The following is a 13,400-nucleotide window of genomic DNA, read 5'->3' as shown; positions in this document are numbered from 1 at the left end:
TAAAAAAATGCCCTTTGATTGGAAAGCAAACTGGGTCAAGCTGTCATTTGTCCATTTAAAAAAATGAAGAAAAAAACACTCACTCCACCTCAAAAAACATAGAGCAGAACTGGCTTTATGTCTTCATCAGCCAATCCAGACAAGTTTGAGGATCTTGGGTGTTCGATTTTTTTTTCGGTGAGTGTGTATGGAAGGGTTTGGGTTGTCAAAAAAAAAGAAAAAAGAAAAAAAAGAAAAAAAAAGAAAGAAAAAAGCTAAGAACATAAAATAAGAATAAAATAAAAAGGAAAACAAAAAGGGGAAAGGGCCCCTTCCCCCCAGGATTCCTGCCACAAGTGGATACTAAAACTCCATTCTTAATGAGGGGGAAGTTCCAACTTTGAATGTGGGAATAAAGGCCAAACCTCCCGACCCCCTGAACTCCACACAGGAAAAGGATTTGGTAGCACGCCACCCTTGGAATCTTGTAAGAGGGTTGACTCATCTACCCCTTCCATTCCCACATCCTTTTCTAAACACCTCCCACCTCCTCAAAAACACAATTAAAAAAAAATCCAACCACTCTAAATCAAAAAAGATGAGGGAAAATTATCAGAGAAACCAGCTTCTAGCTTCCCTCCCCTCAAACTCTCAGACCTTCCTACATCTCCCCCTACTCTGAGTCCGACTTACCTGATTTGGGGGATTGGGGAGATGTACCAAACTTTCCTGGGCAGAATGAACCATGGAAGGAGGCTGGAGGAAGAGAGGAGGCAACAGGCAGGACAGAAGAGGAGAGGGAGAGAACCCCGGCTAAAGTGAAGGAAAGAAGGTGCAGGGAGGGAATGAAAGACCAGTGGGCAGCACTCAGACGCCCAGATACAGGAAACCGCCCTGGAGGAGGTTAGGGTCCTGGGGCCAAAGAATAGGAGCCCGGGAAGCGGGCGGGGGACGGTCAGAAGCAGGCTGACTCCTGCCCCCGCCGCCGCCGGCTGCTTGTGCTGAGAAGGGTTGGGGGGAGAGCGGGTGGGTCCCCCGCGCTACGGCCCCTGCAGGGCTCAAGGCTGCTCCGTCTTCCCCCTCCCCCCACCTGGCTTTCGTGCCCACAGTTGCTTTCTCCACAGTCTCCATGACAGCTTTCTCTTCAGCCGCCGCCTTCTCAGCCACCGGTGCCGCCGCTGCCAGACTCACCTCCCCTAGCAAAGCCAGATAGAGCAGGGATGTTTTAATATATTGAAATCCATCAATGTAATCACCATATAAACAATCTCAGAGAAAAAAAAAAAAAACACATGCTCATCTCACTAGATGTTGAGAAAGAATTTGACAAAATTCAACACACCTTCATGTTAAAAGTCTTGGAAAGAACAGGAATGTAAGGCCCATACTTAAACATAATAAAAGCAATATACAGCAAACCAGCAGCCAATATTAAACTTAAAGGTCTGAAACCTGAGGCAATCTAACTAAAATCAGGTACTTGACAAGGCTGCCCACTCTCACCCTACCTATTCAACATAGTACTGGAAGTCCTGGCTGGAGAAATTAAACAGCAAAAGGAATTCAAAGGGATACAAATTGGAAAGGAAAAATAAAAAACATTACTGTTTGTAGATGACATGATAGTGTACTTCAATGACCCCAAAATTCCACCAGAGAACTTCTACATCTGAAAAACAAGCTCAGCAAAGTGGCTGGCTATAAAATTAACTGAACCAAATCAATAGCCTTTCTCTCCTCCAAGGACAAAATGCGATGAAAGAAATTAGGGATAAGATACCCTTCACAAAAGTCACAAATTACATGAAATACCTTGGTGAGACTCTAAACAAGTGAAGGACATGTATAACAAGAACTTCAAGTCTCTAAAGAAGGAAATCGAGGAAGATATCAGAAAATGGAAAGATTTCCCATGCTCATGGATTGGAAGGATCAACACTGTAAAAATGGACATCTTACCAAAAGCAATCTACAGATTCAATGCAAACCCCATCAAAATCCCAACTCAATTCTTCAGAAAGCTGGAAACAGTAATTTGCAAATTTATCTGGGATAACAAAAAATGTACAACATTGAAATCTACCCTCAACAAGAAGAAAACATCTGGGGAAATCACCATCCTTGAACTCAAGCTATATTACAAAGAAATTGTGTAAAAACCATACAGTACTGGTACAGAGATAGGATAAGCAGGTTGATCAATAAAACAGAAGATCAAGAAATGAACGCATGAACATGTGGTCACTTGATTTTTGACAAAGAAGCTGAAAACATTCAAGGGAAAAAGAATAGCCTCTTCAACAAATGGTGTTGGCTCAACTGGCACTCAGTATGCATAAGAATGAAAATAGACCCTTTATTATTCCCTTGTACAAAGCTGAAGTGCAAATGGGTAAAGATCTGCACATAAAACCAGGTATACTGAGAGTATTAGAAGAGAAAGTTGGGTAAACCTTAGAACACATAGGCACAGGAAAAAATTTCCTGAACAGAACTCCAATGGCCGGTGCTCTAGACCAAGGATTGTGAAATGTGACTTAATGAGATTGCAAAGTTTCTGTACAGCTAAGGACACTGTCACGAACACAAAATGGCATCCAACTGATTTGAAAAAATTATTACCAACCCCACATATGATAGAGGTCTAATATGAAATATATCCAAAGAAATCAATAAGTTAGACACCCAAAAATCAAATAATCCAATTTACAAATGGGGTACAGAGCTAAGCAAAATATTCTTAACTGAGGAATATCGAATGGCTGAGAAGCAACTAAGGAAGTGCTCGACATCCCAAGTCATCAGAGAAATGCAGATCAAAACAATACTGAGATTCCAACTCACACTATTCAGAATGGCTAAGATCAAAAACTCAGATGACAGCAAATGCTGGTGAAGATATGAAGAAAGAGGCACACTGCTCTACTGTTGGTGTGTTGTAAGCTGATAAAACCACTAGAAATCAGTCTGGAAGTTCCTCAGAAAATTAGGCACAGTCTTCCTGAAGACCCTTCTGGGCATATACCTCAGAGATGCTTTAATATACAATAAAGACACATGCACTACAATGTTCCTAGCAGCCCTATTTATAATAACCAGAAGCTGGAAAGAACCCAGATACCCTTCATTAAATGAATGGATACAAACATATTGGTATATTTAGAAAATAGAATACTACTCATTTATTAGAATCAATGACCTTATGAAATTCCTAGGCAAATTGATGCATATAGAGAATATCACCCTGTGTGAGGTAATACAGTCACAAAAGAGCAGACATAATATGCAGTCAGTGATAATTGAATACTAGACCCAGAAAGCTCTGAATACCCCAGAAAGAACTCTCAGGCCATATAAAGCCCAAGTATACAAAGGGCAAATAGTAAAAACCTCAGTACTTCACAGAATAAGAATTAAGTTTATAGCACCCTCTCAGAGACCTTAAATTATTAATAATTCAAGAGCTAGGAATATTGCCTTGTGGCAATCTTTGGTATTCAAAAATCATTATGTTTAATGTATACATACCAAGAAAACTGTGACGGTGTCCATGTTACATCCTGTTCTACATGTACTTTAGGTTTATGGTAACTAGTGCGATTTCAATACATTCTATCAAACCTTTAAAAAAATTTATGAAAATGATTTGTAAAATCTGTACATTTATCTGTCTTTTTAAAATAAAGTAGTAAGAAAAATAAATATTAGTTGGAGCTACAGAATAGGTTGACCATGATGAAAAAATATTTTGATTGGATTTCGCTATTCTAGGTCTTTTGTTATTCCAGATGAAATTGTACAATGCTCTTTCCAACTCAATGAAGAATTGGGTTGGAATTTTGATGGAGATTGCAATGAAGCTATAGCTTGATTTTAGGAAGATGACCATTTTTAAATGTTGATCCTTCTAATTCATAAGCATGGGAGATCTTTTCATTTTCTAAAATATTCCTCAATTTCCTTTATTAGAGGTTTGAAGTTCTTGTTGTACAGGTCCTTCACTTGTTTAGTTAGAGTCACACCAAGGTATTTCATAGTTTTTCTGACTATTGAGACGGGTATCTTTTCCCTAATTTCTTTCTCCACATGTCTGTCCTTTGACTATAGGAAGGCTACTCATGTGTTTGAGTTGATTTTGTATCCAGCCACTTTGCTGAACTTGTTTATCAGCTGTAGGAGTTCTCTGGTAGAATTTGTGGGGTTGCTAATGAAGACTATCATGTCATCTGCAAATAGTGATGTTTTTACTTCTTCCTTTCCAATTTGTATTCCTTTGAGTTCCTTTTGCAGTCTAGTTGCTCCAGTCAGGACTTCAAGTAGTATGTTGAATAGGTAAAGGGGAGAGTGGGCAGCCTTTTCGAGTCCTGGATTTTAGAGGGATTGCTACAAGTTTCCCACAGTTAAGTTTAATGGTGGCTATTGGTTTGCTGTATATTGCTTTGATTATGTTTAGGTATGGGCCTTGGATTCCAACCTCAAAACTAGAAAATATCGGAGAGAATCACCATCGCTGACCTCAAGCTCTATTACAAGGCAACTGTGCCAAAAACTGCATGGTACTGGTACAGAAATAGGCACTAGGATTAGTGGAATAGGATAGAAGATCCAGAATGGGCCCTCACATATATGGTCACCTAATTTTTGACAAAGGAGCTGTAAACATTCAATGCAAAAAGGACAGCCTATTTAACAAATGGTGTTGGTCCAACTGGCACTCAGCATGCAGAATAATGAAAATAAACCTTTTCTTATCTTTTTGTACAAAGCTCAAATGTAAGTGGATCAAAGATCTACCCAATAAACCAGGTACACTGAAACTATTAGAAGAGAAAGTAGGGAAAACCTTAGAACACATAGGCATAGAAGAAAATATCCTGAACAAAACACCAATGACTCATGCTCTAAGGTCAAAGATTGACAAATGGGACTTAATGAGATTGCAAAGTTTCTGTAAGGCTAAGGACACTGTCATAAAAACAAAATGGCAGCCAACAGAGTGGGAAAGATCTTTACCAAGCCCACATCAGATAGAGTCCTAATATCCAAGGTATACAAAGAAAAAGCTAGACACATGAGAAACAAACAACCCTATTAAAAATGGGGTGCAGAGCTAATCAAAATGTTCTCAATTGAGGAATGTCAAATGGCTGAGAAACATTTAAGGAAGTGCTCGACATCTCTAGCCATCAGGGAAATGCAAATCAAAACAACCCTGAGATTCCACCTCACACCAGTCAGATTGGCCAAGATCCATAACTCAGATGACAGCAGATGCTGGTGAGGAAGTGGAGAAAGAGAAACACTTCTCTACTGTTGGTGGGGTTGTAAACTGATACAACCACTCTGGAAATCAGTCTGGCAATTCCTCAGAAAATTGGACATAGTACTACCTGAAGACCCAGCTATTCCACTTTTGGTCATTTTCCCTAGAGACGCTCCAAAATACAACAAAATACAACAAAGACACATGCACCACAATGTTCATAGCAGCTCTATATATAACAGCCAGAAGCTGGAAAGAACCCAGATGTCCTTTTTTTAGTTTTCTTGTTTAGGAGTTTTCTTGTTTTTACTAGGATGTATTTTCCCTCATTGTAGTGGGTTTTCCACCTATAATTCGTTGTAGTGCTGGGTTAGTGGTCAGATATTGTGTAAATTTTGATTTGTCTTGAAATATCTTCATCTCTCCATCTATGTTGATTGATAGTTTTGCTGGGTATAGCAGCTTGGGCTGACACTTGTGCTCTCTTACGGTGTGCATGATGTCTGTCCAGGCTCTTCTAGCTTTCATAGTCTCTGTTGAGAAATCCGGTGTGATTCTGACTGGCCTGCCTTTATATGTTATCTGACCTTTTCCCCTTACTGCTTTTAGTATTCTTTCTTTGCTTTGGGCACTTGGTGTTTTGACTATTATGTGTCGGGAGGTATTTCTTTTCTGGTCCAACCTATTTGGAGTTCTGAAAGCTTCTTTTATGCTCGTGGTCATCTCATTCTTGAGGGTAGGGAAGTTTTCTTTTATTATTTTGTTGAAGATATTTACTGTGCCTCTTAGTTGATACTCTTCTCTCTCTTCTATTCCTATTATTCTTAGGTTCGGTCTTCTCATTGTGTCCTGGATTTTCTGGACATTTTGGGTTAGGAATTTTTTGTTTTTTGCATCTTCTCTGGCTGTTTCGTCCATGTTTACAATGTTATCTTCTGCCCCAGAGATTCTCTTTTCCATCTCTTGTAATCTATTAGAAATGCTTGCTTCTGTGACTCCTGATTTCTTTTTTAGGTGTTCTACCTCTAGGGTTATCTTTTTTAATGATTTCTTTATTGTGTCAATTTCTGTTTTATATTCCCTCTTCAATTCCTTTGTCTCTTTTTTGTGTTTTCCACTAGTTCTTTGAGTTCTTTGTGTGTTTTCTTGCTTCCTCTTTAAAAGCTTCTGAATCTTTTTGCTTTTCCTCCCGTTCTTGTTTAAGTATCTCTATCAGCATCTTGATGTATGATTTCAGGTCTGCATCTTCTTTTTCTGGAGTGTTTGGCATTTCTATGTTTGCTGTTGTGGGAGAGCTGGGTTCTGGTGTTGCCAGGTTGTACTGGTGTCCTTGGGATATACTCTTTTGCTTTCCTCTTGCCATTTTGTTGTCGCCTTTCCCTTGTATCTGGTCTGTTTCCCTGGGTCTTCACTGGTTTAGGTGGCAGATGGGCTGAGCCCTGTTCTATGCCTCATAGTCGCCGGGTTGAAACAGATCTTCCAAAGTTCTGTTCCTGGTCCCTGGATCAGGCAGGGCTGGGGGTGCACTTATAGTGCTCACTCCGCAGAGATCTCTCTTCTCCCTGGCTGCCCAGGTCTCCTACTTACCAGTCTTTAAAGCTTTAGGCACTGCTGCTCCATGTGGCTGATGGGCCGTACCCTGTTCTGCGCCCTGAAGTTCCCGCTGGGTGGAAACAGTAGTTCCAAAGTTCTGTTCCTGGTCCCTGGATCAGGCAGGGCTGGGGGTGTGCTTACAGTGCGCACTCCGCAGAGATCCCTCTGCTCCCTGGCAGCCCAGGTTTCCCCCTCACTGGTCTTTAAAGCTTTAAACGCTGCTGATCTGTGTGGTGGATGGGCTGTGCCCTGTTCTACGACTTGTAATTTCTTAAAGCCTGTCGTATGTTAATTTGTGTAATATGCAACAAAATATTTGCTTTGATAAAACTTCCTACTAGTTCATAATGTTAAAATTATATAAAAGAAAATGAAGAAATTGAAACATAAGAAATTAATGTCAACTAGAGTGTAATTACTAAAATTAGAATAAAATTTAAACAGCTTTAAAAAAAGAAAAAGAAAAAATATTTTGTACATGTATGAATACAGAAATATATATTTAACATTATCTTTAAAAAACACAAATACTAGATATTCTCTTTATTCTGTCAATAACATATTTCATATTATAAGATTAATTTATTTGTTGCATAAAATTTAAAATGCCAATGTTTAATATGTCTATCAATTAACAGTTTTGGACCATATTTAGGACTTTGTGATACAGAAGAATCAATATGTAGCTAAATGTCTGAAGGATTTGTGATCTCTGGAATGAAACAAGGTAGAACACGAGAATAATAGAAGAAGCTCTTTATTACTGAGCATTTAGGACAATAGCACTTTCTTTGTAATAAAAATCATTGTTTAATATTTGACTGAAATTAAAGGATTAAATGAAGAGAAGGAAGATCAGTTGATTTCATGTCAAGCCTTAAACAAAACTTTTGTTTCTCAAAAAGTTATAACTCTTATTATCAGCTGCAACAGATCCTCATGCCCCATCTCTCATCCTCTGCCTCTCAAGTCTTTTTGGAGTTATTGGCAGTGCATTTTGCTGTGGTGTTCTTAGCTATAGGGACCTAATATGCTGCCTGCTTCAGGATGGTTCAAAATGTACCTGCCCCATGTAAATGCATCATGATGTGTAAATCACAGCTTCTACACATTACACTTTGCAAATGTGGTCTTCCCATTGAAGGTTTAATCTTGGGAGTTAGCTACTCATTATTGGCAAGGTCTGAGCTCTTACCTCTAAGGACTACAGATGTGAAGAAGCCTGTTCAAGAGACATTGCTTCATTTGAATTTGTTCCAAATATTCTAATTATCTTATCTAATAAAATAGATGTGCCCACATAGGTTTAAATGGAAGAGATATTTTCTTAATTAGATTACTTAGAGGCCTTTGAAAACTCAGACTGCCAAGCTGAAGTGTTCATTTATTTGATAAATAATCTTTGATATATTTGTCTTAGAGTATTTATCATTGATTATGAAAGGGCATCAAAAGTTTTAATTTTCCTGAACATTCCAAAAACAAGAAGATATATACAGAAAGGAGGAGACTTTTTTGAGACTTTAATATATTTAAATATAGAAACTTCTTTTACTCAGTGAGAGTGCTTCATCCTCAAGATGTCAATACTTTCAAGATAATATTGTTAGGTACCATTGTATTTGTGAGGTACGAAAAGGCTATTATATCTCTGTAAAGCAAGTCTGTCTTTGAGTGCTTCACTTTTATTCACTGAAATGGAAAAATTCACACAATTTAAATGTCCCCATTTTGTAACTGAAAATTATGTAGATGAACAAATTAGTTACTATTTATTCAATTAACCTCTTACATACTCACATAAACACAGATTCTTTGTTTCTTTCTGAATACATTTCCCAGAAGATGAGACTCTCTAATTATCTTATATAGTAAGTGTTGATGCTATATTCAAATATTTCTTGATCTTTTTTTAGATATTCACTTCGATATACTTAAACAGCTTTAAAAGAGTAAGATAAACAGAAGTCTTATGAAAATGTGCTGAGGACAGTTACTTACTAATCTTTCAGTACTTACTGAACACCTGTAAGTTATTATGTGTTCTTAAAGTCATATATGCACATAAATTTGTAATTAATACAGTAATAGAACATTAATTTTCTAGAACAAATATGAAATATATATGTATATGTTTTGACCCTAGTAACAAAGCACATTAAAGTATTACTTTGTTAATGTTTTAAAAATATTGCATTCTCATAGGAAATATATAAATTGAGAATTTTAATGAAATCATAAAAGATATATTTTGTTAATTATAGAGTTATTTGATTCATTATCCATTTAACAAAATAACAAATGAAATACATAAATTGTTCTATTATTTTACTTTATTTGATATACTATATGGGATATATTAAAAAGAGGAGTAATTATTTTAGGTACCTTTACACTAAAAAATTTAGAATTATATATCTTTTAATGTGTTTGGTGTAGGAAAACCAACACCCGTTAAGTTTCGTCAAGTGTTTGTGTCATTTTGTGGGTAGTTTTAAAACTAGAATAAATGCATGCAAGTAGAAATTGATGTGGAAATACCTCATCTTACATAGATTTACTACATTGATATTGTACATTTTGTAACATTTAAAATTTGTTATTATTAATTGTATTGTGCTAGTCTTTATACAATTATTTTCTAATAAGGCTCTAGTATCTATTTCCTCTAATCATGTAGCTGCATCCTACTCACCCCTCTGCTTCTCACTAGTTTCCTTTATGCAGAGAATTCTAGTTTTACATTCATGTCATCTATTTGCATATGATTTAATATTTGTAGAAAATTTTTGGTGTCCACAAATAAAAGAATCTATGAAACATTTGTGTTTAAGTTTGTATTTAATTTGTTTAATATAAACATTTGAATTACATTCATATTCTTGTAGAAACACAGCATCTTGCACCCTTATCCACCACTAACATCATGTCTATGATTTTTCTTTGCTTTTTTAAGTTGTAATACACCTCTCTAAAATTACTTTAGTGAGCACTTACAGATAATGAAACAGAAAATCCCTAACATACTCTTTCCCTAAAACCTGAAGTGGATTGCCAGGCACTATGAGACTATTTTTACTACCCAAGAGTATGTTTGTAATTCTTGTTAACAGATACTCATTGTTTTTTTAACTGTTACATTGACAGGAAAAACAGAATTATTAATGGCTAACATTCAGGTTTCACAAGTATTGATGAGAGCTTGAAGAAACTCATAAATAAAGAAGGCACCTTGATGTAGATGTTGTATATCCCTGCAGTAAGATCATATATGTAGTAAGTGATTGATTCTGACATTGTAATAGAGCACATGCCCAAGAGACCACAAAATTTACTGCTTTGCTATTCGCTCTTTCAAAGTTTGTCTAAGGTTATATCATAATACATTATGAATAATAAAACCAGAGTCTTTATTCACAGCAGTTATAGTATTCAACTTATTTCTTTTTAGCATAATTAATGCTGTGAATATAAGCTTAGAGACTGGTTTTTCAATTTTTAAAAAACAAAAACTATAACAGCATTATGAAAACATTAGTTTGGAACCAAAGTGCTGTAGACTGTTGGGTTGGAAAACTCTCAGATTATGTCTTATAATTTGTTTGTTAACTTGCAGTGTGCAAGCTGAATCAGGTTCATAGCATTTAATAAATGGTACTTAAACATGCCTTCCCATGCATGCTAGTTAGGAAGTTTTGTTTGAGCATTCTGTGTTTGGAGACCTGGACATTGAATTTTTATTTGAACCCCTCAGGACATAGGAGGCATCACAATGTTTCCTCTCTCAGCTTCCATTTCTTCTGCCCCATAACTCATGTATCACACAAGTACTGAGAAACAAAACTTCATTTCTGGAAAAGTAGAGGACATCTGTTGGTAAGTTCAGTACAGGTAAAACAACATGGGCAGTTATGGTTCATTTGCATTCATTTAATATAATAATAATTGATTTAGTAATAATTATAATCTTAGAGAACATGATGAAATGATCAAAGTTGCAGGTTCTGAGAACTCTAACATTCAGAACTAGATAATGTAAATTTTACAGATGATACTGTGCAACATTATGCTATAGCTATGTGACAAAGTTCAAAACCAGTCTTTTGAGCCTGTGTAAAAGATATCTAAAAAATAGAAATTTTTAAAGTATACAGTGTCTATGTATGAGAGTTACAGAATAATAGCATTGTGAGGATGCTTTGAGGCCAGTGATACTTTGGGTAATAAATACGCAGTTTATATTGTGACATATAATCCTAACACATTAACACTGAGCACAGTGTATATACTAAATGATGGTCTTGAGGTTTATAACATCACCACTTTGCATGATGTATGAAATGACTTTCATATTTTGTAATGTAATGTAATGTTTGTTTGTCAATCACTACCCAATTCCCAGTCCCTCCTCAGGACCTAATAAGTATCACTATTACTGTCTCAGTTTCCATTTATCCTTCTTCATCCCTGTTGCCCACATTGTTCCTCTCCTTCTCCTATGAGAGAGTAGAGGATCCTCTGGGTGTCCACCCAGGCTGGCACATCAAGTCTCTGCAGAGTTAGGCACATCTCTTCTCACTGTACTCAGACATGGGAGCCCTTTTGGGAACATATTCTGTAATCTGTCAATAACTTTACAATCAAATCCTGTTCCAGTTGTTGGGGACCCATATGGATACTGGGGCTGGAAAGATAGCTCAGAGTTTAAGAGTATTAACTCTTCTTCTAAAGGTCCTGAATTCACTTCTGAACAACCTTATGATGGTTCACAACCATCTATAAAGTTATCTAATATCCTTTTCTGGCTGTACATGCAGATAGAGCATTCATATGCAATGTGATTTTAATAACCAGTTTTAAATGTATGAATAAGAAAGATATTTCCCACTTTTACATATAAATAAAGTTTTAAATGAAATCTTAGTATCTACAAAATTATTAGACAGACTATGAAAATATTTCAAGATGAACTAAAGAGATGACTACTGAAGATTGCTGAGTTTGAATGGACGATGTTGATGCAGATGTATTTTCTGGCAGAACAGAAGTATAGATTTTGGTTAAAATTACAGCCAATTCCTGATATTCTGGGCTTTTACCACTGCTGGGAAAGCCTTATTGAAGAGTAAATGGGAAAAAAACAACAATGTTACAGAGTTTATTCTCCTGGGTCTTACACAGGATCCTGCTGGGAAAAAAGTATTGTTTGTAATGTTTTTACTCATCTACATTGTGACAATAGTGGGCAACCTGCTCATTGTGGGGACAGTAATTGCCAGCTTCTCCTTGGGCTCTCCAATGTACTTCTTCCTTGCCTTTCTGTCACTAATGGATGCTGTTTATTCTACTGCCATCTTGCCCAAGTTGCTTACAGATTTACTTTGTGATAAGAAGATCATTTCCTTCACAGCTTGTCTAGTTCAGCTTTTTGTAGAGCACTTATTTGGTGGTTCTGAGGTCTTCATTTTGGTGGTGATGGCCTATGATCATTATGTGGCCATTTGTAAGCCACTGCATTATTTGACCATAATGAATCGACAGGTTTGTATTCTCTTGTTGCTGTTGTCCTGGGTTGGAGGATTTGCACATGCTCTGCTTCAAGTGATCTCTGTATATTTGCTTCCTTTTTGTGGACCAAATGTCATTGACCACTTTGGCTGTGACATATACCCACTGTTAGGACTTGCATGTACTGATACCTACTTCCTTGGACTCACTGTAGTTGGCAATAATGGAGCAATGTCTATAGTGGTCTTTATCCTACTTCTTGTCTCCTATGGAATCATTCTAAACTCTCTTAAGTCTCACAGTCAGGAAGGGAGACGCAAAGCCCTGTCTACCTGCAGCTCCCACATCATGGTGGTTATCCTCTTTTTTGTTCCTTGTATTTTCATGTATGTTAGACCTGTCTCAAACTTTCCAGTTGATAAATATATTACCGTCTTTTATACAATATTTACTCCCATGTTGAACCCTTTAATATATACCTTAAGAAACCTAGAGGTTAAAAATTGTATGGCAATGCTGTGGAGTAAAATGTTCACTAAAAACATAAAAATGATTAATTTTCAATAAATGTGCTAGTATTTTTTATGTAACCACCAATATTAAATTAATCCATTTAAAAGTCATTTTAAATCAGAATGTTTGTTTTATTATTGCATTAATAATACTGTTTTAAACACCATTGAGTCCTAACTGATATTTTGATGTTGGTTCTGAGGACTTCAATATCCCTTTTCAGATTGCTTTAATGTAATATACAGAATTTTTGTATTGAATTTTTAACTGAAGACTTATTGAATTCCCATCTGGACTGCTATAGTGACTGATTTAGTACTCAGTGATGTGTTACATTTATATTTTTCTTGAGATGTTTGAATTTAGTTTAATTGTGGTTATATAAAATATAATGAAATATTTCAAAAAGTTCATCTATCATGATTAAGTGGAATTAATTTAACAATAGCAAAGAAAATGCATTTGCAAGTAAGTATGCAATTCATCATCTAAATGGACTCAATGCAGAAATCATGAGACTATTTCAGGAGATGCAGAAATAAAA

The 13,400-nt window shown here is 36.3% G+C and overlaps 1 protein-coding gene across 1 annotated transcript; it reads left to right on the top strand.

Annotated features, from left to right (window-relative positions):
* Positions 1 to 10,649: 10,649 nt before the first annotated feature.
* LOC308431863 (olfactory receptor 4A5-like) lies at positions 10,650 to 12,910 on the top strand (the record flags this gene model as incomplete). The annotated part of the gene is made up of 2 exons (XM_080931489.1): positions 10,650 to 10,711; positions 11,908 to 12,910. 2 exons carry the CDS (start codon positions 10,650 to 10,652, stop codon positions 12,908 to 12,910), a joined length of 1,065 nt encoding a protein of 354 aa, XP_080787615.1.
* Positions 12,911 to 13,400: the final 490 nt, after the last annotated feature.

This window comes from Micromys minutus (assembly GCF_963924665.1).
Source record: "Micromys minutus genome assembly, chromosome: 17".
NCBI lineage: Eukaryota > Metazoa > Chordata > Mammalia > Rodentia > Muridae > Micromys > Micromys minutus.
This window is presented reverse-complemented; position numbering and strand designations above follow the sequence as displayed.